Here is a 25205-nt window from a genome sequence, read left to right on the forward strand (position 1 = left end):
TCCCTGTTCAATCCCAGCGACTCATCCTGCTGGATTAGCACATGTAATGCAGGGCACTGAATCGGAAACAGCCCTGGCAACAAGGGAAGAGGGCGGGGGTTATCCAAGGTCCCGTGGAAGAGGATGAGCTCAGAAAATCGAATGAAATCAAATATTATTCATCACATGCTTCGTAAACAACAAATGTACACTAACAGTGAAATGCTTACTTACAGGCCCTTCCCAACAATGCAGAGAGAAAGAAAATAGAGAAATAATAGAAATGTAATAATAAATACACAATGAGTAACGACAGCGTGGCTATATACAGTTGAAGTCGGAAGTTTACATACACCTTAGCCAACTACATTTAAACTCAGTTTTTCCACAATTCCTGACATTTAATCGTAGTAAAATACCCTGTTTTAGGTCAGTTAGGATCACCACATTATTTTAAGAATGTGAAATGTCAGAATAATAGTAGAGATTTATTTCAGCTTTTATTTCTTTCATCACATTCCCAGTGGGTCAGAAGTTTACATACACTCAATTAGTATTTGGTAGCATTGCCATTAAATTGTTTACCTTGGGTCAAACGTTTCGGGTAGCCTTCCACAAGCTTCCCACAATAAGTTGGGTGAATTTTGGCCCATTCCTCCTGACAGAGCTGGTGTAACTGAGTCAGGTTTGTAGGTCTCCTAGCTCACACATGCTTTTTCAGCTTTGCCCACCAATTTTCTATAGGATTGAGGTCAGGGCTTTGTGATGGCCACTCCATTACCTTGACTTTGTTGTCCTTAAGCCATTTTGCCACAACTTTGGAAGTATGCTTGGGGTCATTGTTCATTTGGAAGACCCATTTGCTTTAACTTCCTGACTGATGTCTTGAGATGTTGCTTCACATAATTTTCCTACTTCATGATGCCATCTATTTTGTGAAGTGCACCAGTCCCTCCTGCAGCACTGCACCCCCACAACATGATGCTGCCACCTCTGTGCTTCACGGTTGGGATGGTGTTCTTCGGCTTGCAAGCCTCCCCCTTTTTCCTCCAAACATAACGATGGTCATTATGGCCAAACAGTTATACACTGCTCAAAAAAATAAAGGGAACACTAAAATAACACATCCTAGATCTGAATGAATGAATTATTTTTATTAAATACTTTTTTCTTTACATAGTTGAATGTGCTGACAACAAAATCACACAAAAATTATCAATGGAAATCAAATTGATCAACCCATGGAGGTCTGGATTTGGAGTCACACTCAAAATTAAAGTGGAAAACCACACTACAGGCTGATCCAAATTTGATGTAATGTCCTTAAAACAAGTCAAAATGAGGCTCAGTAGTGTGTATGGCCTCCACGTGCCTGTATGACCTCCCTACAACGCCTGGGCATGCTCCTGATGAGGTGGCGGATGGTCTCCTGAGGGATCTCCTCCCAGACCTGGACTAAAGCATCTGCCAACTCCTGGACAGTCTATGGTGCAACGTGGCATTGGTGCATGGAGCGAGACATGATGTCCCAGATGTGCTCAATTGGATTCGGGTCTGGGGAACAGGCGGGCCAGTCCATAGCATCAATGCCTTCCTCTTGCAGGAACTGCTGACACACTCCAGCCACATGAGGTCTAGCATTGTCTTGCATTAGGAGGAACCCAGGGCCAACTGCACCAGCATATGGTCTCACAAGGGGTCTGAGGATCTCATCTCGGTACCGAATGGCAGTCAGGCTACCTCTGGCGAGCACATGGAGGGCTGTGCGGCCCCCCATAGAAATGCCACCCCACACCATGACTGACCCACCGCCAAACCGGTCATGAGGAGGATGTTGCAGGCAGCAGAATGTTCTCCACGGCATCTCCAGACTGTCACGTCTGTCACATGTGCTCAGTGTGAACCTGCTTTCATCTGTGAAGAGCACAGGGCGCCAGTGGCGCCAAACGTCCTGCACGGTGTTGGGCTGTAAGCACAACCCCCACCTGTGGACGTCGGGCCCTCATACCAGCCTCATGGAGTCTGTTTCTGACCGTTTGAGCAGACACATGCACATTTGTGGCCTGCTGGAGTTATTTATGCAGGGTTCTGGCAGTGCTCCTCCTGCTCCTCCTTGCACAAGGCGGAGGTAGCGGTCCTGCTGCTGGGTTGTTGCCCTCCTATGGCCTCCTCCACGTCTCCTGATGTACTGGCCTGTCTCCAGGTAGCGCCTCCATGCTCTGGACACTACGCTGACAGACACAGCAAACCTTCGTGCCACAGCTTGCATTGATGTGGCATCCTGGATGAGCTGCACTACCTGAGCCACTTGTGTTGGTTGTAGACTCCGTCTCATGCTACCACTAGAGTGAAAGCACTGCCAGCATTCAAAAGTGACCAAAACATCAGCCAGGAAGCATAGGAACTGAGAAGTGGTCTGTAGTCACCACCTGCAGAACCACTCCTTTATTGGGGGTGTCTTGCTAATTGCCTATAATTTCCACCTGTTGTCTATTCCATTTGCACAACAGCATGTGAAATTTATTGTCAATCAGTGTTGCTTCCTAAGTGGACAGTTTGATTTCACAGAAGTGTGATTGACTTGGTGTTACATTGTGTTGTTTAAGTGTTCCCTTTATTTTTTTTGAGCAGTGTATTTTGTTTCATCAGACCAGAGGACATTTCTCTTAACAGTGCGATCCTTGTCCTCATGTGCAGTTGCAAACTGTATTCTGTCTTTTTTATGGCGGTTTTGGAGCAGTGGCTTCTTCCTTGCTGAGCGGCCTTTCAGGTTACGTCGATATAGGACTCGTTTTACTATGGATATAGATACTTTTGTACCTGTTTCCTCCAGCATCTTCACAAGGTCCTTTGCTGTTGTTCTGGGATTGATTCGCACTTTTCGCACCAAAGTACGTTCATCTCTAGGAGACAGAACGCATCTCCTTCCTGAGCGGTATGGCGACTGCGTGGTCCCATGGTGTTTATACTTGCGTGCTATTGTTTGTACAGATGAGTGGTACCTTCAGGCGTTTGGAAATTGCTACCAAGGATGAACTAGACTTGTGTAGGTCAACAATTTTAATTTCTGAGGTCTTGGCCGATTTATTTGGATTTTCCCATGATGTCAAACAGAGGCACTGAGTTTGAAGGTAGGCTTTGAAACACATCCACAGGTACACCTTCAATTGACTCAAATGATGTCAAATAGCCTATCCGAAGCTTCTAAAGCCATGACATTTTCTTGAATTTTCCAAGCTGTTTAACGCACAGTCAACTTTACTGTATGTAAACTTCTGACTCACTGGAATTGTGATACAGTGAAATAATCTGTCTGTGGTTGAAAAACGAGTTTTAATGACTCCAACATAAGTCTATGTAAACTTCCGACTTCAACTGTATCTATTGCAGTGGCATTCTGTATAACATTGGGAGTTAGCTAGGATATTGCTGAACAAGAGGGAGGGATCAGGTAGGTGTGTGTGTGTGTGTGTGTAACTTCATTCCTGCAGGGACCAGGGACTCTCTGCCTTTTTGGTTATTTAATGAGAAGGATGGAGGAGGGCTGGAGGCATCCCCCTAGGGGCTTTAAACTATGACCCCTTTAGCATTGCCCAGGGGAAATAAGGGCAGATTAGCCTGTCGGCACCCTGCTAATATTGATCTCAGCAACTCTCTAGACCTGGAGTGCTCCACTTTGTAGTCTGAGTGATCTGATCCCAATTGCATTCTGTCAGGAGAGCCCCCAAAACACCCCGATCAAAATCAATTCCAAATGGCCCCAACTCCAACCAAAATGTAACACACATGTCACTAGCTAGGCTATATGACTTGTATATCTGCGTCCCAAATGGTACTCTATTCCCAATGGGCCCTGATCAAAACGAGTATACTACATAGGGAATAGGGTACAATTTGGGATGCTGCCCTAGATTGTTTTCATATCCTGTGAATGGGAAATTGCCCCTTACCTCAGATACAGACACACACGCGTCTCTATTTCTGTCCTTGTTTCCTTTCCTCACCCAGTGGTTCCAATGCTGGTGTCCAGATCATCTCCATTATAATGGGATCTGACTATCAGATGAGCTAGTTTTCCATCCATGCAGTGAGTGAATGTGTCACATGGTAAAATGTGCGTGTTTTATAAATCTGGTATCTACTGTTGTGCCGAACTACGAGTACTATGTAGACACACTTTGCTTCCATTTGATTACATATCGATGCCGGTTAAATCGTTTAGTGGATTTGCTGGGTTCATTAAGTAAAAACCCAGCCCATGGTGTGATTGACTAACCTCATTGAACTGTACTGGACAGCCTGACTCTCTCTTATGTGAACCTTAAAAGTTTGTCCTGGGTTTCGCAATGCTGCTGGATCATTGATTCCACTGAAACGTTCTGATTTCTAAGGGCCCTCATGTGCTGCGCTTAATGCTCTTACAGTACCCAGCTTATCATTCGATCCATGTTGGTGATGTTGACATGGAATCAGAGGGGTCTTAGCTTCAGATCTCTTTTCTCAGATGACAAGGATAAGACAGACAGGAGTCTGTCGGGTAGGATTGATTAGATTAACTGCAAATGTAAATCATGTATATGTATGAATCACTATCAATCAGTGCACCTCCATCTCAACATAGATGAAGTGTGTCGGTGATGATAGCTAAGCACATCTTACATTTCTCCACTGAGTCAGGGCCAAAAAGACTGATGATGAAAGGAAGTAAAGCCCACACACATTATGTGTTTTATTCTCATCCGTTGGTATGGACTTCTAGCAGTGAAGTGCCTATGGTTGGATAGAGTTCAGTACATCATTGGGCTGGGAGTGCGAGCTTGGCTCTGGTTTGCCTGTCATTAGCAGACAGAGACAGACATGTGACGGGGAAGCCCCAAGGGATAGGCTGCTCTCTGTATGGGTTAGCCCAGCCTAGTGAGCCTTTAGTGTTAGCACGCTGCTTCACATATTTTGCATCCCAAATGGCACCCTTTTCCTTGCGTAGGACACTACTTTTGAACAGGGCCCATAGGTCAAATCAAATGTTCTTGGTGGCATACACATATTTAGCAGATGTTATTGCGGGTGTAGCGAAATGCTTGTGTTCCTAGCTCCACCAGAGCAGCAGTATCTAACAATACACAACAATACACACACATCTAAAGTGAAATAAGAAATTAATAAATATTAGGACGCAGGTAGGAAGTTAGTGCACTATGTTGAGAATAGGGTGCCATTTGGGATGCAAACACTGGAACGTGTTCACAGTAGTATAATGGGATTCCTGTCTGTGCTATGATCTCATCAGTTTAAGTGTATTTTTTTTAAATGGTTGGTTGATTTTCCTCTTCCAGTTTTATATTTAGGTCATAAGTTGTCTGTCCCAAATGGCACCCTATTCCCTATGTAGTGCACTACTTTTGACCAGGCCCTATAGGGAATAGGGTGCCATTTGGGACAGAACCATAGATCGGTATTTGACTTGGCGACGTCGCGGGCTGAGATAGATTAGGACTTGTTTCTACATTCCACATCATCATAATAAAGATACATCTACATGATTGCATTATATTGTCTGCTGTCTGGCTGTCATAACTTCAGGTCTTTGGCAACTCAACTTGGACTTCCTGTGCAAGGCGAAGGGGAGAACACGGGAGGAACTCATGTCTTGCTATCGGTAGAACACGCTTGAACAACTCAGCATTTTCCAGATGGTTGTGCACTTGTTGATGATTCTGAGAGAAGGAGTAGACTGTATGATGCATGTTTACTCCTTGTTATTATTCATCAGCCAAAGAAGCTTGTTTTGCTCTTTGTATATTAATCATACTGACAGGGTTGAGGTTGTAACCTCTTCTACGTGACATTTAAGTTGTTGAAACTGATTGTTCTATAGCAGGGGTGTCAAACTCATTCCATGGAGGGCCTAGTGTCTGCAGGTTTTAGTTTTATCTTTTCAATTAAACACTAGACAACCAGGTGTGGGAAGTTCCCCACTAATTATGGACCTTAATTCATCAATCAAGTACGAGGGAGGAGCAAAAACCCGCAGACACTTGGTCCTCCGTGGAATGAGTTTGACACCTGTGTTCTATAGCTTTGTTTACCTACAGAACATAAATGTTACGGAGGCAGAACACTGTTATTGTATTGTTGTCCTGAGTCTGACAGCCCTGAACTATCATAAGGTAAGGCCATGAGTTTTGAAGAATATTTTAATGCAGACTTTATTTAGGCTAAATGGATGCTCAGACCAAATGGTCCCCACACACTTGAACAGATATTCTTACTGAATGCAGTGTTTGCCTGGCTGTACAGTATATGTTGGTTTGGTCCAGTGGGTCAATGAGCAGCAGCAGGATGTGTAACATGTGGTTTACAGTCTGTCTCTAATGTCTAGATTAGAACTACATCATCTTTGACTGACCGCTGGGCTGCAGAGCAATACACTTCTAAGTTACTTTATTTCCTTTCACACTTTCTCTGTCTGCAGTCCTCCTATGCTGCTGCTCATAGTGCAGTGAGTTTGTATTAGTGGTTATCAAGGCCAGTTGCCCAATCCCAGATTAAGCCTATTCATGGACTAAACTGCTTGGTCAATGGCGACTCAATCAGTCCCTTGAAAGTGCTTGTTAGAACAGGAATACACTTAATCTGGGTCCAGGAAACCCGGCCCATACTGCAAGTGAACAATGTTCAAATCAGTCAGATATAAACATAACATAATCAGAAATGGGAGCAGAGGAGTGTCTGTACGTGTCTGCTTTTATCAGAAGCCCTAACTCAGGGCAATGGCAGAGAGAGCAAGTGAGTCATCTTTTAGTGTTTTAGTATACAGCAATCAGAAGTTTGACGCGGCTGAGCACTGGAGAGAATATCAAACTGTCCTGCCTGTCAGGAGACTGATAAAGATTACGAACATCCTGCGATTGTTCAGGACTTTTAATTGCCAGATGTTCTCAGATGTGTGCGTGTCGTTGGAAGAAAAAAAATGAAATGTTTTTTTTTGCAGAGGGGTTACAGTGCAACTCATGGCCCTGTATCCAATATGACATCTGTACCCAATATGTGTAAACAGCTCTAGCTACGAAGAATCCAATAATTACTTCTTGAACACGTTGAGCGTATCTGGTTTTGCTTTAAGGGCAACAATCAGCCTGGTATGTTGTCTAAGTACACTTTGGGATCTCGAGATCACTTAATTTGATTCTGCACATCGTGAGTTGTATTTGTTCAAACATTGTTTTAGGATTTGCCTCATCCCAGTGCTACGCAATTATAGCCTAGTAATACTTGTTGTTATTGGCATTGTTAGTTAGATGCCTGTCATAGGAATCAGCAATACCAGTCAAACTACAAGACACAATTCCACTTCAACTCAGTCAATTTCCTTTAATTGTTTGAATTTCAATGGAATTGATCCCAACCCTAATTTGAATGACTGTCAGCTCAGTCGCTGTGTGTTTCTCAGCTGGTACAGCGTAATCAGAAGGGCTGTTACAGTAGGAACATGTGTGGGTGTGAATGAGCGAGTCTATGAGAATCAACCAGTGGCACTGCACACATCCTGTTTTCTCCTGCTGACTCACCTTTGGTACAACAATCAGAACAGATGTGGCTTCCGAAGCTCAGTGTCTCAGAGGGAGGGAGGCACGTTGGTGTATCAGCATGTTTGTGTTGTGAATTGGGGATTATGAATTCATGGATGTGTAATGTATGGGACTGTGTGTTGGATCATGGAGGATCATGAGTAAATTGAATTCATGTATAGCTCAGACATGCAAACATACAGGCTATACCCCCCACTCATGATAATCTCCCAAAATGCTCTCTGATTGCCTTTTTTGGATGTGCAGTATACTCCCTTTGTCATATATCACGGATAAACAGGAAATAGGATACGAATGAGACTGCTAATAAAAGTAACTGCATCAGTTAGTATTGCTATCAGCATCCTGACTATTACAAGCTGCTCTTTGAAATGGAAGATATTAAAAATCCCCATCCCTCAAAGTTTTCCAGTCGGACTCTTTGTGCTTAGTCTTTAATAAAAGTAAGGAAAAAAGAAAGGAATATGAAAGAGAAAGGAGAGGAAAAACTCAGTGTTTATTGATGGCTGTGCTTCAAAGAGTATCGCTTCCCTGAAGTTGTCCTGTGTGTGTGTGTCTTTCCTGAAGCTGACCTGGGTAAGAGGTGGGAATGGTTTCTCCAAAGGGCTCTGATCCAGGTCTTAGTACAGCTCTTCTGCAGTACCTTCCCTCCTTTTAGTTTTCCTCTTTAGTTCCCTGGAACAGAACATCTCCCTTTCTAAAGATGGATTGTGTAAAGTTCACAAGGACATCATCTGCTGTTGTAGGAACCGACAGATTCACTGGAGTCCAGCACATGTGGAAAACACTCAGTTTGTGTCCCAAATGGCATCCTACTCCCTATATACTAGGGGCCCTGGTATAAAAAAAAAGTAGTGCAGTAAAAAGGGTGCCATTTGGGATTCACTCTCTGTGCTGATGATGGTAGTCCATTCAGGAAGGACAAGGTTGCACATAAATAAACAGACCGCTTCATGTGTTTTTAAAATGACTGCCGGGGAGGGAGACTTATTTTAATTTGATTTCCTGGACATCTTGGTTTTATGTCATGTTTAGGTTAGGCATCTCTAGATGATGTGTGTTTGTTTTATACTTTGTCGGCAATTGTTTTTATTGCCATATAATGTTCAAACTATCTGCCTTTTGTACGCTGTTGATTCAGTGATGAAACAATTAAATTAGTAAATATTATACATATCATATCTTACAATATCCTATACTAGCAAATATACAACATACTGTATATAGGCCTACCTGCTGCAAAGAGTGGTCATTCACCTTTCTAGTCTTGTTTGGTCTGTTCACATTTGTCCATACCTAAGAAAGTGGTAAAGTTGTTCTCTAATAGGCTACTCCAAGACTTCAATGGTGTGGATTGTATGAGTTATGTGTGTTCCACAACCACAGGATTTAGCCTAGCTACACAACCACAGGATTTAGCCTAGCTACACAACCACAGGATTTAGCCTAGCTACACAACCACAGGATTTAGCCTAGCTACACAACAACAGGATTTAGCCTAGCTACACAACCACCGGATTTAGCCTAGCTACTCAACCACAGGATTTAGCCTAGCTACTGTACAGATCCACAGGATTTAGCCTAGCTACACAACCACAGGATTTAGCCTAGCTACACAACAACAGGATTTAGCCTAGCTACACAACCACAGGATTAGCCTAGCTACTCAACCACATGATTTAGCCTAGCTACTCAACCACAGGATTTAGCCTAGCTACTGTACAGATCCACAGGATTTAGCCTAGCTACTCAACCACAGGATTTAGCCTAGCTACTCAACCACAGGATTTAGCCTAGCTACTGTACAGATCCACAGGATTTAGCACACCCACACATTCTTAGTTCAAGAAAAGCCTCTTTATAGTAACTGAAGATGTTGAATGATGATGTTTGCTTAGTGCTTTGTGGAAGGTCAGAGTAGTGCTTCCTTGGGAGTTTTGGAAGCTGATCTTTCTCGCCCTGGCCTTGTTTAAATCGACCTCTCAGAGGAGAAACATTGAGAGCATCTAACCTTGTGTAAATGATTCACTGAGATTTTTGTGAATGAACCCAAAACAGAGTAGACTGCCCTCAGTCTGACCTTAGCAGATAGTGTGGTCCCCAGTGAGGTTATCACAGACTGCTGGGTTTCACTTTCCTCTCCTGCGGTTGTTAGATTGGCTTCTCAGGCCAGTCCTGGTTTCTGTTAGCTAACCCCAGGACCTCATTTACAAGTTAATATTCATGGAACTTTTCAGTTTAGCAAAATTCTGAGGTGATATTGTTTTCTTTTACTTTTCTCCTTTCATTTAGATTCTTAATCTTACTCTCTCAACAGGAGTTGAGTCTCTGGTTCCTGCTTAATCAAAGCTCATAGATACGAGTCGCATGATTTACACTCATAACATCCACATCTCTCCCTCTTTAAAGACTAACATACTGCCATTTGTCTTACTGGCCCAGTCTGGATCTTAGAAATCACTTTGCTTAAACTCAGATTCAATCTGTGACTTTGCTGTGAAATGCTTACTTATACAAGCCCTTTCCCAACAATGCAAAGTTAAAAGGTAAAAAATGTAGCAAATAAAAATAGTAAGAGAAAAGACAACAATGAGGCGATATAAAAGTAGTACTGGTATAAGGTCAATGTATGAGGTAGTAGAAGTAATATGTACAAGTAGGTATGGGTTAAGGTAACTAGGCAATCAGGATAGATCATAAACAGAGTAGCAGCAGCAGCGTATGTGAAGAGTGTAGAAGTGTGTGTGTGTGTGTGTCTATTGCCTGCTGCTAGTACATGAACATGAAGACCAGTAACCACAGTGAGTTGAGCTGAGAAGCAGCGGGTCTTCCCAGTCAGTGCACTAATCACCACAGTGCCCGTGTTTGGATATGAATCCTGGTCCTGTTGTGTAGGGTCACTGAGAGGGATGCGGCAGGCTGAGGCCCCGCGGCATAATATTGCTTCCTCTCTGTCTCTCTCTCTGTGTGTGTGTTTTATAATCATCAAAAGCCACTGTAGCTAGGCCCCTAAACCAATCTGAGGATTGTGAGGGGAGACATGTTCACATGTTCTGGTCCGTGTGGTGAGGTAGCTATCTACCCATATATTTTAAAGCGGGTATGTTTGCTTTTATCTAATTCACTGAATTAATCAGACACTGCCGTTTTAACTGTCACCACCAATAAATCCACTATAATGGAGAATTTCAATAAGCATTTTTCTACGACTGGCCATGCTTTCCACCTGGCTACCCCTACCCCAGTCAACAGCCCTGCACTCCCCACAGCAACTCGCCCAAGCCTCCCCCATTCCTCCTTCACCTACATCCAGATAGCTGATGTTCTGAAAGAGCTGCAAAATCTGGACCCCTACAAATCAGCTGGGCTAGACAATCTGGGCCCTCTCGTTCTAAAATTATCTGCCAAAATTGTTGCAACCCCTATCACTAGCCTGTTCAACCTCTTTCATATCGTCTGAGATTCCTAAAGATTGGAAAGCTGCCGCGGTCATCCCCCTCTTCAAAGGGGGAGACACTCTAGACCCAAACTGCTACAGACCTATATCTATCCTACCCTGCCTTTCTAAGGTCTTCGAAAGCCAAGTTAACAAACAGATTACCGACCATTTTGAATCCCACCGTACCTTCTCCGCTATGCAATCTGGTTTCAGAGCTGGTCATGGGTGCACCTCAGCCATGCTCAAGGTCCTAAATGATATCATAACCGCCATCGATAAGAGACATTACTATGCAGCCGTATTCATCGACCTGGCCAAAGATCGACTCTGTCAATCACCGCATTCTTATTGGCAGACTCAACAGCCTTGGTTTCTCAAATGATTGCCTCGCCTGGTTCACCAACTACTTCTCAGATGGAGTTCAGTGTGTCAAATCGGAGGGCCTGTTGTCCGGGCCTCTGGCTGTCTTTATGGGGGTGCCACAGGGTTCAATTTTCGGGCTGAATCTCTTCTCTGTATAGATCAATGATGTCGTTCTTGCTGCTGGTGATTCTCTGATCCACCTCTACATAGACAACACCATTATGTATACTTCTGGCCCTTCTTTGGACACTGTGTTAACTAACTTCCAGACGAGCTTCAATGCCATACAACACTCATTCCGTGGCCTCCAACTGCTCTTAAATAGAAGTAAAACTAAATGTATGCTCTTCAACCGATCACTGCCTGCACCTGCCCGCCCGTCCAGCATCACTACTCTGGACGGCTCCGACTTAGAATATGTGGATAACTAGAAATACCTAGGTGTCTGGTTTAGACTGTAAACTCTCCTTCCAGACTCACATTAAGCATCTCCAATCCAAAATTAAATCTAGAATCGGCTTCCTATTTCGCAACAAAGCATCCTTCACTCATGCTGCCATACATATCCTCGTAAAACTGACCATCCTACCGATCCTCGACTTCGGCAATGTCATTTATAAAATAGCCTCCAACACTCTACTCATCAAATTGGATGCAGTCTATTCTTTTCTTTTTTTGACTGTATGTTTTGTTCCACGTGTAACTCTGTGTTGTTGTATGTGTCGAACTGCTATGCTTTATCTTGGCCAGGTCGCAGTTGCAAATGAGAACTTGTTCTCAACTAGCCTACCGAGTTAAATAAAGGTGAAATAAAATAAATAAAAAGAACAATCTGTAGTGTTTCACTGTGTTTTCTCTATACAGAAGACAATAATCCAGTAATGGCTCTCTCCCATTGACATCTCTGTCTCTTTATTTGGAGTCCTTGAATGTCTGGTTGTATAACAGTACATTTAGGCCTCAGTTGTGGTTAGTGTCGTTTTAAGGTGAGGGAGAACACATTTTCTTTCTTAATGAGCATGGCCTTATTTCTATTAGAGCATGTTGGATGACGCTCATTCATATTCCATTCACCCAGTTCAATGTAACAACGATGGGTCTAGGCTACTACATGATACTAACATTTTTCTTATACCCAACCTGAGGTTGCTACAACCTAGCCTATGAATGAAAGTTGACAGCGTAGGTGACCACAGGTCGAGAGACATTTGAGGTGAGACATTGACATTCAATACCGCCTTGCACACTCTTGCCTGCATCTAGCTGATATAGGGTGTAATCATTAGTCCAAAGTTGCAAACAAGAATTCAGGTATGTTTATCCCCGTTTTGTTCTATTTACTTCAGTTTTAAGAAATGTTTTTTAACAGAATTGGCGGAATGAATACACCCCTGATCACGCGTAAACAGAGTTCACTCTCATAACAGCCACGTTGTATTCATTCTCTTCCCTTCACTTGTGGACTTCAATGCACAACCCAGATGTATGTGACCAGGAGAAAAAACCTTTCCAAGCCAAACCGCTACACACATCGTTATCACCATATTAACTAAAGTAACGTCAAAGTCAGCATTGTTAATAGAGCTAACGCATTAGTAAACTTGCTACAATCATGCAGTAATGTTATTGTACAGTCAGTAAGCAGTTACACCGGCGGGCCATGATGGCAATAAATTAGTAATACCAAAAGCTTATCTTCCAGTGTTGTGTTGGAAACTCAGCTAGCTAACATAGAATCCCTCTGTTTGAGCAGGGTGTTTCAGTAGGCTAAACTACCTGGCTGCAAGTGAAACTGAAAGTTAACTTTTTTTGGGGCGAAGAAATGTATTTGTTAAACTGTTCAACTATTGTCTTTCTCTCACTTTGAGTCAACTACTCACCACATTTTATACACTGCAGTGCTAGGTGGCTGTAGCTGATGCTTTCAGTACTAGATTAATTCTCTGGTCCTTTGATTGGTTGGCCAACATATCAGTTCATGCCTCGAGCTCTGATAGGCTGGAGGACGTCCTCTGAAATATATAATTACAAGTCTATGGAAGGAAGTGAGTCTGTGGAAGGGGGTGAGAACCACGAGACTCCTAGGTTTCGTATTGAGGTCAATGTACCCAGAGGAGTACAGAAACTAGTTGTCTACCGGCTACATCATGGTGCTACCCTACAGAGTGCTGTTGAGGCTACTGTAGACCTTTGCAAAATAGTGTTTTCAATCAGTTATTTGGTGACATGATTATGTTTAGTATAGTTTTTTCTAAAAAGGATAACTTTTAAGTTTTACAATTTTTATTTTTATGAAATTCACTGAGGAGGATGGTCCTCCACTGTTAGGCCTGTGTTTTAACTCAGCCACCATTTACTTTGAGAACAATGCAGTTGCAAAGTTTAGTTGCAGAATGACCGTTTGTGCTATTTGTTCCGTCATTCTGCCCTGTTCAAGTAAATGTGTTTTTGTTAAATTTCCCGTGGAAATTGTTAAGTCATCCTAAATGTCATTAAAAGCTGAATGGTTTGTTTAACTTTGCAATCATTGTTTTTTGTTTGACATACATTTTTAAAGTGAAACATCTGTTACAGTGGGGCAAAAAAGTATTTAGACAGCCACCAAATTCTCCCACTTAAAAGATGAGAGAGGCCTGTAATTTTGAGAGAAAAAATGGGAGAAAAAAATCCAGAAAATCACATTGTAGGATTTTTTATGAATTTATTTGCAAATTATGGTGGAAAATAAGTATTTGGTCACCTACAAACAAGCAAGATTTCTGGCTCTCACAGACCTGTAACTTCTTCTTTAAGAGGCTCTTCTGTCCTCCACTCGTTACCTGTATTAATGGCACCTGTTTGAACTTGTTATCAGTATAAAAGACACCTGTCCACAACCTCAAACAGTCACACTCCAAACTCCACTATGGCCAAGACCAAAGAGCTGTCAAAGGACACCAGAAACAAAATTGTAGACCTGCACCAGACTGGGAAGACTGAATCTGCAATAGGTAAGCAATATGTAAACTGTGGGAGCAATTATTAGGAAATGGAAGACATACAAGACCACTGATAATCTCCCTCGATCTGGGGCTCCACGCAAGATCTCACCCCATGGGGTCAAAATGATCACAAGGATGGTGAGCAAAAATCCCAGAACCACACGGGGGGACCTAGTGAATGACCTGCAGAGAGCTGGGACCAAAGTAACAAAGCCTACCATCAGTAACACACTACGCCGCCAGGGACTCAAATCCTGCAGTGCCAGACGTGTCCCCCTGCTTAAGCCAGTACATGTCCAGGCCCTTCTGAAGTTTGCTAGAGAGCATTTGGATGATCCAGAAGAAGATTGGGAGGATGTCATATGGTCAGATGAAACCAAAATATAACTTTTTGGTAAAAACTCAACTCATCGTGTTTGGAGGACAAAGAATGCTGAGTTGCACCCAAAGAACACCATACCACTGTGAAGCACGGGGGTGGAAACATGCTTTGGGGCTGTTGTTCTGCAAAGGGACCAGGACGACTGATCCGTGTAAAGGAAAGAACGAATGGGGCCATGTATCGTGAGATTTTGAAATCAGCAAGGGCATTGAAGATGAAACATGGCTGGGTCTTTCAGCATGACAATGATCCCAAACACACCTCCCGGGCAACGTAGGAGTGGCTTCGTAAGAAGCATTTCAAGGTCCTGGAGATCTCAACCCCATAGAAAATCTTTGGAGGGAGTTGAAAGTCCGTGTTGCCCAGCAACAGCCCCAAAACATCACTGCTCTAGAGGAGATCTGCATGGAGGAATGGGCCAAAATACCAGCAACAGTGTGTGAAAACCTTGTGAAGACTTACAGAAAACGTTTGACCTCTGTCATTGCCAACAATGGGTATATAACAAAGTATTGAGATAAACTTTTGTTATTGACCAAATACTTATTTTCCACCATAATTTGCAAATAAATTCATAAAAAATCCTACAATGTGATTTTCTGGATTTTTTTCTTCTCATTTTGTCTGTCATAGTTGAAGTGTACCTATGATGAAAATTACAGGCCTCTCTCATCTTTTTAAGTGGGAGAAGTTGCACAATTGGTGGCTGACTAAATACTTTTTTGCCCCACTGTACGTCTCATTCTGTGACTGTGGAATTGCCCATGGCATAGATCATGTGACATACACCATGCTCTGGGAGTGACATAGACCACACCTTGGGGGGTGATATAGACCACACCATCAGGGTTAGAATTTACATATATCACACCCTCAGAAGCCAAATTAATAACCTGGTTAAATGACTCCAACCATGTATTCCACTAACAATCTGTTTTGTCTTCTTCTACAGGGAGCCGTGGTGAGAAACGGTAACGTTCCCTAGAAAGGGCCCAAACCCTGGCCGCCATGGCCCCTCGCAAGCGTCCAGGGCGGGGCCTCTCCGATATATTCTGCTGTTTTAAAGGGAGTGATCACCCGGAGATCACCTACCGCCTTCGCCATGACAGTAACTTCATCCTACAGACCATGGAGCCCTCCCTGCCCATGCCGCTTGAAGAGGAGCTGGATGCCATGTTCTCTGAGCTGGTTGTACGTACTGTTCTTGGGCTGGGCTGGGCCCAATGCCATGCTGAACTGCTGTCTCATTCTATTGCTCTACTCTGCTTCTCTTGCCCATTCAAGTGATACTTCGGAATTTTGGCAATGAGGCCCTTTGTCTAGTTAGACTTGGCTTGAGAAACTACTTCTAGCTTCCTTAATATTGGACACAGAGACATACAAATGGTATCTACCATTTAATCTGACTCTGGGGAAGTAGACAAAATGCTTCATTGCCAAAATCCCAAAGTATCCTTTTAAGAGCTGCTGGTTGGTAGTTGGTTCAGTTCTACAGTATAGATGACTAAAGGGATCTGGCCATTTATGGCTTTAATTTATTACATGATTACACTCGAATCCAAATCTTTCAGGACTGTGAAGTATTTAACTAGCTTAATCATATGTGGGGATACGTGGATGGCCATGTTTGAAGGCGAAGCGGCCAGGTCTGCACTTGCTTTTCTTCAACTCTGTTTTCAGTGCCTGGCTGTGTGATTTGGACTCAGAAATACTCACTAAGGGAGGAGCTCGCTTTTGATATATTTCCTCTGAAATACTTTGTTAGCTTGTTTCCAGCATAATCAATGCTTCTTGACAGCAATATAAAGGCATAGCAGACACTCTTATCAAGAGCGACAATTAGTTTGGTGAAACAACCTCAATAAGGTAGTTATCAGCAAAGTCAGTGCTAGTAGGAGAAGACATTACTTTTTTGGGGCGCCATGGGATTAATTTAAGATACTCTGTTAAGAGACAGGGTTTCAGACATTCTCGGAAGATTGGCAGGAACTTTGCTGATTTAGCGTCAGGAGGAAGCCATCTTTGGGGTGCCCTGACAGAGCATTGACTGGGCTGAGTGGGAGCTGACCCCCATAGGGGTGCGAGGGCCAAGAGACTAGAGGTGGCAGAATGGAGTGCTCTGGTTGGGGTGTAGGATTTGAGCATAGCCTGAAGGTAGGGAGGGCTAGTTTCCATTGCTATTCCGTAGGCAAATACCATTGTCTTGTAGTGGAAGAGGTGGTGTGCCGACATCTAAGCTGAGATGTCTGCCAGGCACACAGAGATGCGGGTTGCCACCTGGGTGTCAGAAGGGGGAAAGGTTGAGTAGTTGAGGAAGTAGTTGAGTGTCATCTGCATAGCAGTGATAGGGGAGATCATGTGAGGATATGACGGAGCCAAGTGGCTTAGTGTATAGAGAAAATAGGAGAGGGCCTGGAACCGGGCCCTGGGGGACACCAGTAGTGAGAGCATGTGGTGCAGACTCAGATCCTCTCCACATTACCTGGTAGGCGCAACCTACCAGGTAGGATGCAATCCAAGAGTGTGCAGTGCCTGAGAAGGTGGAGAGGAGGATCTGATGGTTCACAATGTCGAGGGCAGCGGATAAATATAGGAGGATGAAAACAGAGAGTCAGCTTTGGCGGTGCGGAAAGTCTCCGTGACAGAGGAGAGCAGTCTCAGTTGAGTGAGCCGTCTTGAAGCCTGACTGGTTAGGGTCAAGAAGATCGTTCTGAGAGAGATAGAGAGAGAGTTGGTCAGAGACAGCACGCTCAAGTGTTTTGGAAAGAAAAGAAAGAAAGGATAACGGTCTGTAGTTTTTGACGTGAGAAGGGTCGAGTGTTTGTTTCTTGAGGAAGGGAGCGACTCTGGCCTTCTTGAAGTCCGAGGGGACGCAACCAGTAGTCAGGGATGAGTTGATGAGGGGAAGTGAGTAATGGGAGGTCTCCAGATGTGGTCTGGAGAAGGGAAGAGGGGATGGGGTTGAGCGGGCAGGTTGCTGGGTGGCGGGACATCACAAGTTGCAGGATTCCATCTGGAGAGAGCGGGGAGAAAGAGGTCAAGGCATAGGGAAGTTCTGTGAGAGTGGGACCAGTGGACTCAGTAGGCTGAGTGAAAGTCCAAGGACATCGTCCAAGGACATCGTCAACCTTCTGTTCAAAGTGGTTGACAGTTGTCCGCAGAGAGGTAGGTAGGAGGTGGAGGATTAAGGAGGGAGGAGAAGGCGGAAAAAAGTTTCCTAGTGTTAGAGGCAGAAGCTTGAAATGTAGAGTGATCGAAAGTAGCTTAATAGCGGATACAGAGGAAGAGAAGGTAGAGAGAAGGGATAGGTCCTCCGGAACTTTAGTTTTCCTGCGTTTCAGCTCAGCTGCACGCAGCCCTATTCTGTAAGTTTGCAGTGAGTCACTCAGCCACGGAGCAGGAGGTGAGGGCCAAGAGGAAAGGGGACAGTGAGAGTCATAGGATGCGGAAAGGGAGGTGAGTAGGGTTGAAAAGGCAGAATCAGGAGACAGGAGAGAGAAGGATTTAGCATATGGTAGAGATGATAGGATGGAAGAGGAGAGAGTAACGGGAGAGGGAGGGCAAAGATTGTTATGGTTGAGTGGGTAGGGTTGGAGGAGGGAGGGAGGGAGGGAGGGAGGGAGGGAGGGAGGGAGGGAGGGAGGGAGGGAGGGAGGGAAATTGTGATCAGAGACTTGGAGGGGGGTTGCAATAATAGTGTTTCAGATGAAGGAAACTTCAGAAAACTCAGAGGCCAATGCTTCCTCTTTGTATGGTCATCACAGGGTCAACAAAGGCCCAGTGCTCATGCCTCTATAGGGATAGAGAATAGCTTCTTCCTAGTGCTCATCCTAATAATCCCAAGCTCTCTGTTATCCCCTTATTACTCTCACTATTGATCCATTAAAGGGTTAGCTACCATGAGTGAGACATGCTCATCCTCATTTAGCTCTGCAGACTCCATTGAGAAGGGGGCCAGTGAGTGTTTGTGCAGGCATTGGCTACCAGTTCATGATGGTGCCTGTCCTTGTCCCTACCCAGCAGCAGCAGCCGCCAGCAGTACAGTCTGGCCCTTCGACTTGCAGGGCTTCCACGCGCTCTGCCGACTGAGTCAGTTGTCCCAGGCACTGGCCAAACAAGTCTCCTACAGAGAATCCATCTGCAGCCATTGTGTCCTGATTGGACCTCTCACAATGGGCCAAAACAGAGATGTCAAACAGTATCAGCTTAAACTCCAGCATGGTAAACACCCCAGCTCTATGCCTCTGGATGAGGGAAATTTGGCTTGGGTCATATTGAGTAGGCACGAAACGGAAGAAAACTGTCAAACCTGGAGGTGCCTTAATAGACGAGGGGATGTTGCCAACCATCCACTTGGTTCATATTTGAAAGAAGAAGAGTAATACAGGATACATAGAGAGAACGGTGTTTTTTTCTTTTCTTTTAAGTTATTTATATTACTTCAAAGGTCAGCAGAAAAATGATTTAGGAAGCTCTCTCGTTATCTCTAAGTTATTTCAGTCCTCCATTTCTTCCGTCTGTCCAGTGATGTAGTGGTGCCTGGAAAAGTGGGTACTTCCTGTCTTATTTATTTAAGAAACAGTTACATACACTCTGAATGCCCTAAAATTATGAGTCCCATATTGGTCTTTCCCAGTCAAGTATGCTAATAGTAGTTCTGCTATTGAAACAGGTTTTCGCTCCCAAAGTAACACTTTTTTTTAATAGAAAAACAACCAAATTGGATGTTCTCAGTCCATAACAATGCTTAAACCACATCGCGAGACTACTTTTATTTTTTGAGAGTAGTTACCATTTTAATTCAAGTGCACATGCACCTTGCACTGGGGTTTAGTTAACAGTGTTTCTGTAGCACATGAGTTTGCAAAACAAATGGTCACTGGATTGATGCAAATCATGATATCATTCTGCCAGGTAGGCATAAGCTACTTTGTAGCTACTTTTTGGGAAAGTCTTTCTATCTAGCAGACGACGGTTAGGCCCATCATTAGCATCGCTATGGCTTTCCTGTTCCTTAATTTCATATTAATGTCTTGTCTTGGTTCAAAGTAGCCTATTGCCAAATTCCCACTTTAGAAATGTTGAGACAATTATTTTATAAATATACTTCCTCATTATTTTGTAAAGAGTTCTCCTGTTCTATTGGTTTTCTTTCAACTTTCTTTCATTGTCTAACAGCCAAATTGCATTTTGGAACATTTGCGCAAAGGCCTACCGCAGTTTGCACAATTCTGCGCCTAAAATGTGAAGAAATAATAGTTGATCAACATTTTTAGGCTAAACATTCTGATCTGTTCCTGTTCCATCAACCTTATTAATTGATATGACATATACATCCTCGACACTACTTTTATACGCGTCATGGGGATTCAAAAGTGAGTATACGCAATGCCCACTGAAAATAAGTGGGTATACAGTGTATACCCTCCACTACACCACTGCGTCTGTCCGTTGATGCACCAGACAGTTGTGTGTCTCTGACTTGGGGCTCCACACGTCTCGTCTGGATAAGATCAGGCCTGTAGCTTGGCAGACCTGGAGAAGAGCTGTGGCATCTGGCAGTGATGTTTTCTCTCTGGTATGCCTGTTGTTCACACTGAACTATCTGCTCTGCTTTAGCTACTCTGTTTTGATGGGTTTTATGTTAGCCACATTTCATGCTGTCTGTTGGTCAAAAAAAAAATTGTGTGCCTTTTTTTCACTCCTTCTCCACGTCCTCCACAGTCACCACTGTGCTGTTATGGGGAGAGATAGTTGACCTGTAATAACTTACACATGAAGTTGATATATTAGCACCCAAACATATGGTTTGAGAATGAACTGAGAGGCGTTGCAGTGGATAGCAGCCGTTTTACTGGCTTCCTGACCAATTCTGCTATTTTGTGTGACCGAAAACTGCATCTGGAGATCAGAACAGCGATCACTAACTGGTTTCTACTTCAACGAGTCAGCAGCTCTGGACGTTCTGCATACTCCGACACAAGGCCCTAATCACCGGGACTCAAAATTGGATGAGATGGCGCGAAAGATGCAGATGAGCCGGCATCCCGACCAAACTTGTTGACAAGTAAATAAACCGCCTCTAGGTACAGTCACTAGAGAACAAACTGGACGAGCTCCGTTTGAAACTATCCTACCAACAGGACCTGAAGAATTGTAATGTTCTATGTTTCACAGAGTCGTGGCTGAACAAGAAGATGGATAATATACATCTTGTTGGCTTTTCCATACATCTTCAAGACCGGTTGGCAGCCTCGGGTAAGATGAGGGAGGGAGTGGTGTGTCTGTGTTAACTGCTGGGGCGCAATCTCGAATGTTAAGGAAGTCTCAAGTTTTTGCTCTCCTGAGTTTAGAATACCTTATGATAAGCTGGAGACCAACCATACTATTTACCAACATATTTTTCATAGCACTCTATTTATCAATGCAAACCAATGCTGGCACTAAGACCACACTCAATGGGCTGTTTAGGGCCATAAGCAAACAAGAAAGTGCCCACCAAGAGGCAGCTCTTCTCATGGCTGGTGATTGTAGGTGCAGGGAAACTGAAATATGTTTTATTTCATTTTTATCAAGATGTCATAAGTGAGACTACAGGCAAAACAATTCTCGATCCCCTTTTCTCCACACACAAACATATACAAGGCTCTCCCCTGCCCTCCCTTTGGCAGATCTTACCATAACTCTATCCTCTTGTTTCCTGCTTACACGCAAAAACTCAAACAGGAAGTACTAGTGGTCCGATGAAGTGGATGCTAAGCTACAGGACATTTGCACTGAGCTAAAGGCTAGAGCTGCCGCTTTCAAGGAGTGGGACTCTAATCCGGAACGCTTGTAAGAAATCCAGCTACGACCTCGGACAAGCTATCAAACAGGCAAAGCGTCAATACAAGAAAAAGATTGGATGAGATACTACAAATACAAATTATGACAAAAACAAAATGATTAACCAGTCATAACTAGCCAATGGCAATGCAGATTACACAGTAAGCAACCAATCGATTAAACACAGGATATGACATCACCTACTACGCCTGCGCTGATGCTCGTCAGATATGGCAAGGCTTGCAAACTAACACTGATTACAAAGGGAAACCGAGCAGCAAACTGCCCAGTGACACGAGCCTAGCAGACGAGCTAAATGCCTTATATGCTAGCTTTGAGACAAGCAACAACGAACCATTCATGAGAGCACAAGCAGTTCCAGACCATTCTCCATGGCTGATGTGTTTCAAGCAGACCACCATAGGTTACCTTGGAGTTCTTGGGCACAGGGACTGTTTAAATTATTTTTGCCTCATAACCTTGAAAGGCTGGTAATCACTCACATCAACACCATCATCCCAGATGTCCTGGACCCACTCCAATTCACATACCGCCCCAACAGATCCACAGATTATGTCATCTTTATTGCACTCCACACTGCCCTCTCCCACGTGTACAAGAAGAACACTTATTTGAGAATGCTGTTTATGGACTACAGCTCAGCGTTAAACACCATAGTGCCCTCGAAGCTCATCACTAAGCCCTGAACCCTGGGACTGAACACTTCCATCTGCATCTGGATCCTGGATTTCCTGACAGGCCACCCCCAGGTGGTGAGGGTAGGCAACAACATATCCAACACACTGAGCATCATCACGGAGGCGCCTCAAGGCTGCGTGCTTAATCCCTTCTTGTACTCCCAGTTCACCCACGGCTTTGTGGCTGCGTACAACTCAAACGCCATCATTAAGTTTGCTGACAAAACAGGACAGTGGTAGACCTGATCACCAACGATGATGAGACAGCTGATAGGGAGGAGGTCAGTGACCTGGCAGTGTGGTGCCAGGACAACAACCTCTCCCTCAAAGTTAGCAAGAGCTGAACGTAGACTACAGGAAACGGAGGGCTGAGCACCACCCCATCCAGATCGACGGGGCTGTAGTGGAGTGGCTCGAGAGATTCAAGTTCCTTGGTGTCCACGACAACTAATACCGAGGCACCAAGTCTGGAACTAACAGGATCTAGAACAGCTTCTACCCCCAAGCCACAAGACTTCTAAATAGCTACCCGGACTATTTATCTAACTATCTGCATTGACCCGCTTGACTTGACTCATGACTCATTAACTCTTGACTCATTACATACACCGCTGCTACGGTTTATTATCTCTACTGTTGCCAAGTCACTTTAGCCCCACCTATATGTGCATTCTGTATCTACTGGTGCCCTGTGTTTTTATATTTTTTATTTATTTAACCTTGATTTAACTAACGGAGGGCCAAGCAAGTCATTTAAGAACAAATTCTTATTTCCAATGACGGCCAGGAAAAAGGCCCCCTACGGGTACGGGAAAATATATCCAAGTTATCGTTACTCATTTTTGATTTATTCCTCGTTATTCTATTTTCTATGTTTTTTTCTATTTTTCCCAGCATTGTTGGGATGTTCCCATAAGCATTTTCCTGTTAGTCTGTCTGTTGTTTATGAAGCATGTGACAAATGAAATGCGATTTAATCCAGTCCCGACAGGAATTCTGATGCATTAGAGGTGTTGTCATAGAAATGGGGTGTTGTCTGGTCACGCATAATGTAATAAATAATCCTTTGATATCCCACTTGGCAGCCATCCTGTCCTGTCTGGAATCTGTCCAATGGGATGTCAATAATGATGTGATATTGCAGGGATGTTTGGCTGTAAGTGATGATTGTTGACAAACATATAGAGGGGCCAGACAGTGGATCAATGGCGCTGCAGGCTGGTTTAGATGTTGGGAACAGCCGACACATATGGATGGGGCATACAAACACACACACAGAGCATTCATAGCTGTCCTGTATGACTCAGCTGATAGAGCATGGCGCTTGCAAAGCCAGGATTGCATGTTCATTTCCTTGGGCCAGCCACCCATACATAAAATATATGCACACATGAGTAAATGACTTCATATAAAATCAACCTGCTAAATGGAGTGTGTGTGTATAAACTCAGCAAAAAGATAAACATCCTTACTGTCAACTGCGTTTATTGTCAGCAAACCTCACGTGTAAATATTTGTATGAACATAAGATTCAACAACTGAGACATGAACTGAACAAGTTCCACACATGTGACTAAAATAAATGGAATAATGTGTCCCTGAACAAATGGGGGGAGGGGAGGGGGGTCAAAATCAAAAGTAACAGTCAGTATCTGCCACCGGCTGCATTAAGTACTCCAGTGCATCTCCTCCTCGTGGACTTCACCGGATTTGCCAGTTCTTGATGTGAGATGTTACCCCACTCTTCCACCAAGGCACCTGCAAGTTCCCGTTTATTTCTTGGGGGAATGGCCCTAGCCCTCACCCTCCGATCCAACAGGTCCCAGACGTGCTTAATGGGATTGAGATCCGGGCTTTTTGCTGGCCATGGCAGAACACTAACATTCCTGTCTTGCAGGAAATCACAGACAGAACGAGTGGCATTGTCATGCTGGAAGGTCATGTCAGGATGAGCCTGCAGGAAGGGTACCACATGAGGGAGGAGGATGTCTTCCCTGTAATGCACATCGTTGCGATTGCCTGCAAGGACAACAAGCTCAGACCGATGATGCTGTGACTCACACCATGACGGACCCGGACCACCTCCAAATTGATCCCGCTCCATAGTACAGGCCTCTGTGTAACTCTCATTCCTTTGACGATAAATGGAAATCCGACCATCACCCCATGTCAGACAAACCCGCGACTCGTCAGTGATTAGCACTTTTTGCCATTCCTGTCTGGTCCAGCGACGTTGGGTTTGTGCTCATAGGTGACATTGTTGCCGGTAATGTCTGGTGAGGATCTGCCTTACAACAGGCCTACAAGCCCTCAGTCCAGCCTCTCTCAGCCTATTGCGGACAGTCTGAGCACTGATGGAGGGATTGTGTTTTCCTGGTGTAACTCGGGCAGTTGTTGTTGCCATCCTGTACCTGTCCCACATGTGTGATATTCTGATCCTGTGCAGGTGTTGTTACACGTGGTCTTCCACTGCGAGGATGATCAGCTGTCCGTCCTGTCTCCCTGTAGCGCTGTCTTAGGTGTCTCACAGTACAGACATTGAAATGTATCACCCACTTGGGAGGCAGCCCCACCAACAGGGGAGCCAGACCCAGCCAATCAGAATGAGTTTTTCCCCACAAAGGGGTTGTATTACAGACAGAAAAAATCCTCAGTTTCATCAGCTGTCTGAGTGGCTGGTCTCAGACGACCCCATAAGTGAATAAGCCGGATGTGGCGGTCATGTACTTGCGTGGTTTCACGTGTTCTGCGATTGTAAGGCCGGTATGACGTACTGACAAATTCTCTAAAATGATATTGTAGCGGCTTAAGGTAGATAAATGAAAATGTAATTCTCGGGCAACAGCTCTGGTGGATATTCCTTCAGTCACTTTGCCAATTGCACGCTCCCTCAACTTGAGATGTCTGTGGCATTGTGTGACAAAACAGCAGCTATAAAATCTCCACCTC

At 44.1% G+C, this 25205-nt stretch overlaps 1 protein-coding gene across 4 annotated transcripts in view; it reads left to right on the top strand.

Annotated features, from left to right (window-relative positions):
* LOC109894361 (disheveled-associated activator of morphogenesis 1) overlaps positions 1–25205 on the top strand; it is an 82251-nt gene that overhangs the window by 26177 nt on the left and 30869 nt on the right. For all 4 annotated transcript variants that reach the window (XM_020487798.2, XM_020487797.2, XM_020487803.2 and 1 more), the window contains exon 2: positions 15686–15924. In XM_020487798.2, coding sequence (XP_020343387.1) covers positions 15742–15924 — 183 coding nt within the window. In that variant the 5' untranslated portion in view covers positions 15686–15741. The remainder of the gene's footprint in view (positions 1–15685; positions 15925–25205) is intronic.

This window comes from Oncorhynchus kisutch, linkage group LG7 (assembly GCF_002021735.2).
Source record: "Oncorhynchus kisutch isolate 150728-3 linkage group LG7, Okis_V2, whole genome shotgun sequence".
In the NCBI taxonomy this organism is placed as follows: domain Eukaryota; kingdom Metazoa; phylum Chordata; class Actinopteri; order Salmoniformes; family Salmonidae; genus Oncorhynchus; species Oncorhynchus kisutch.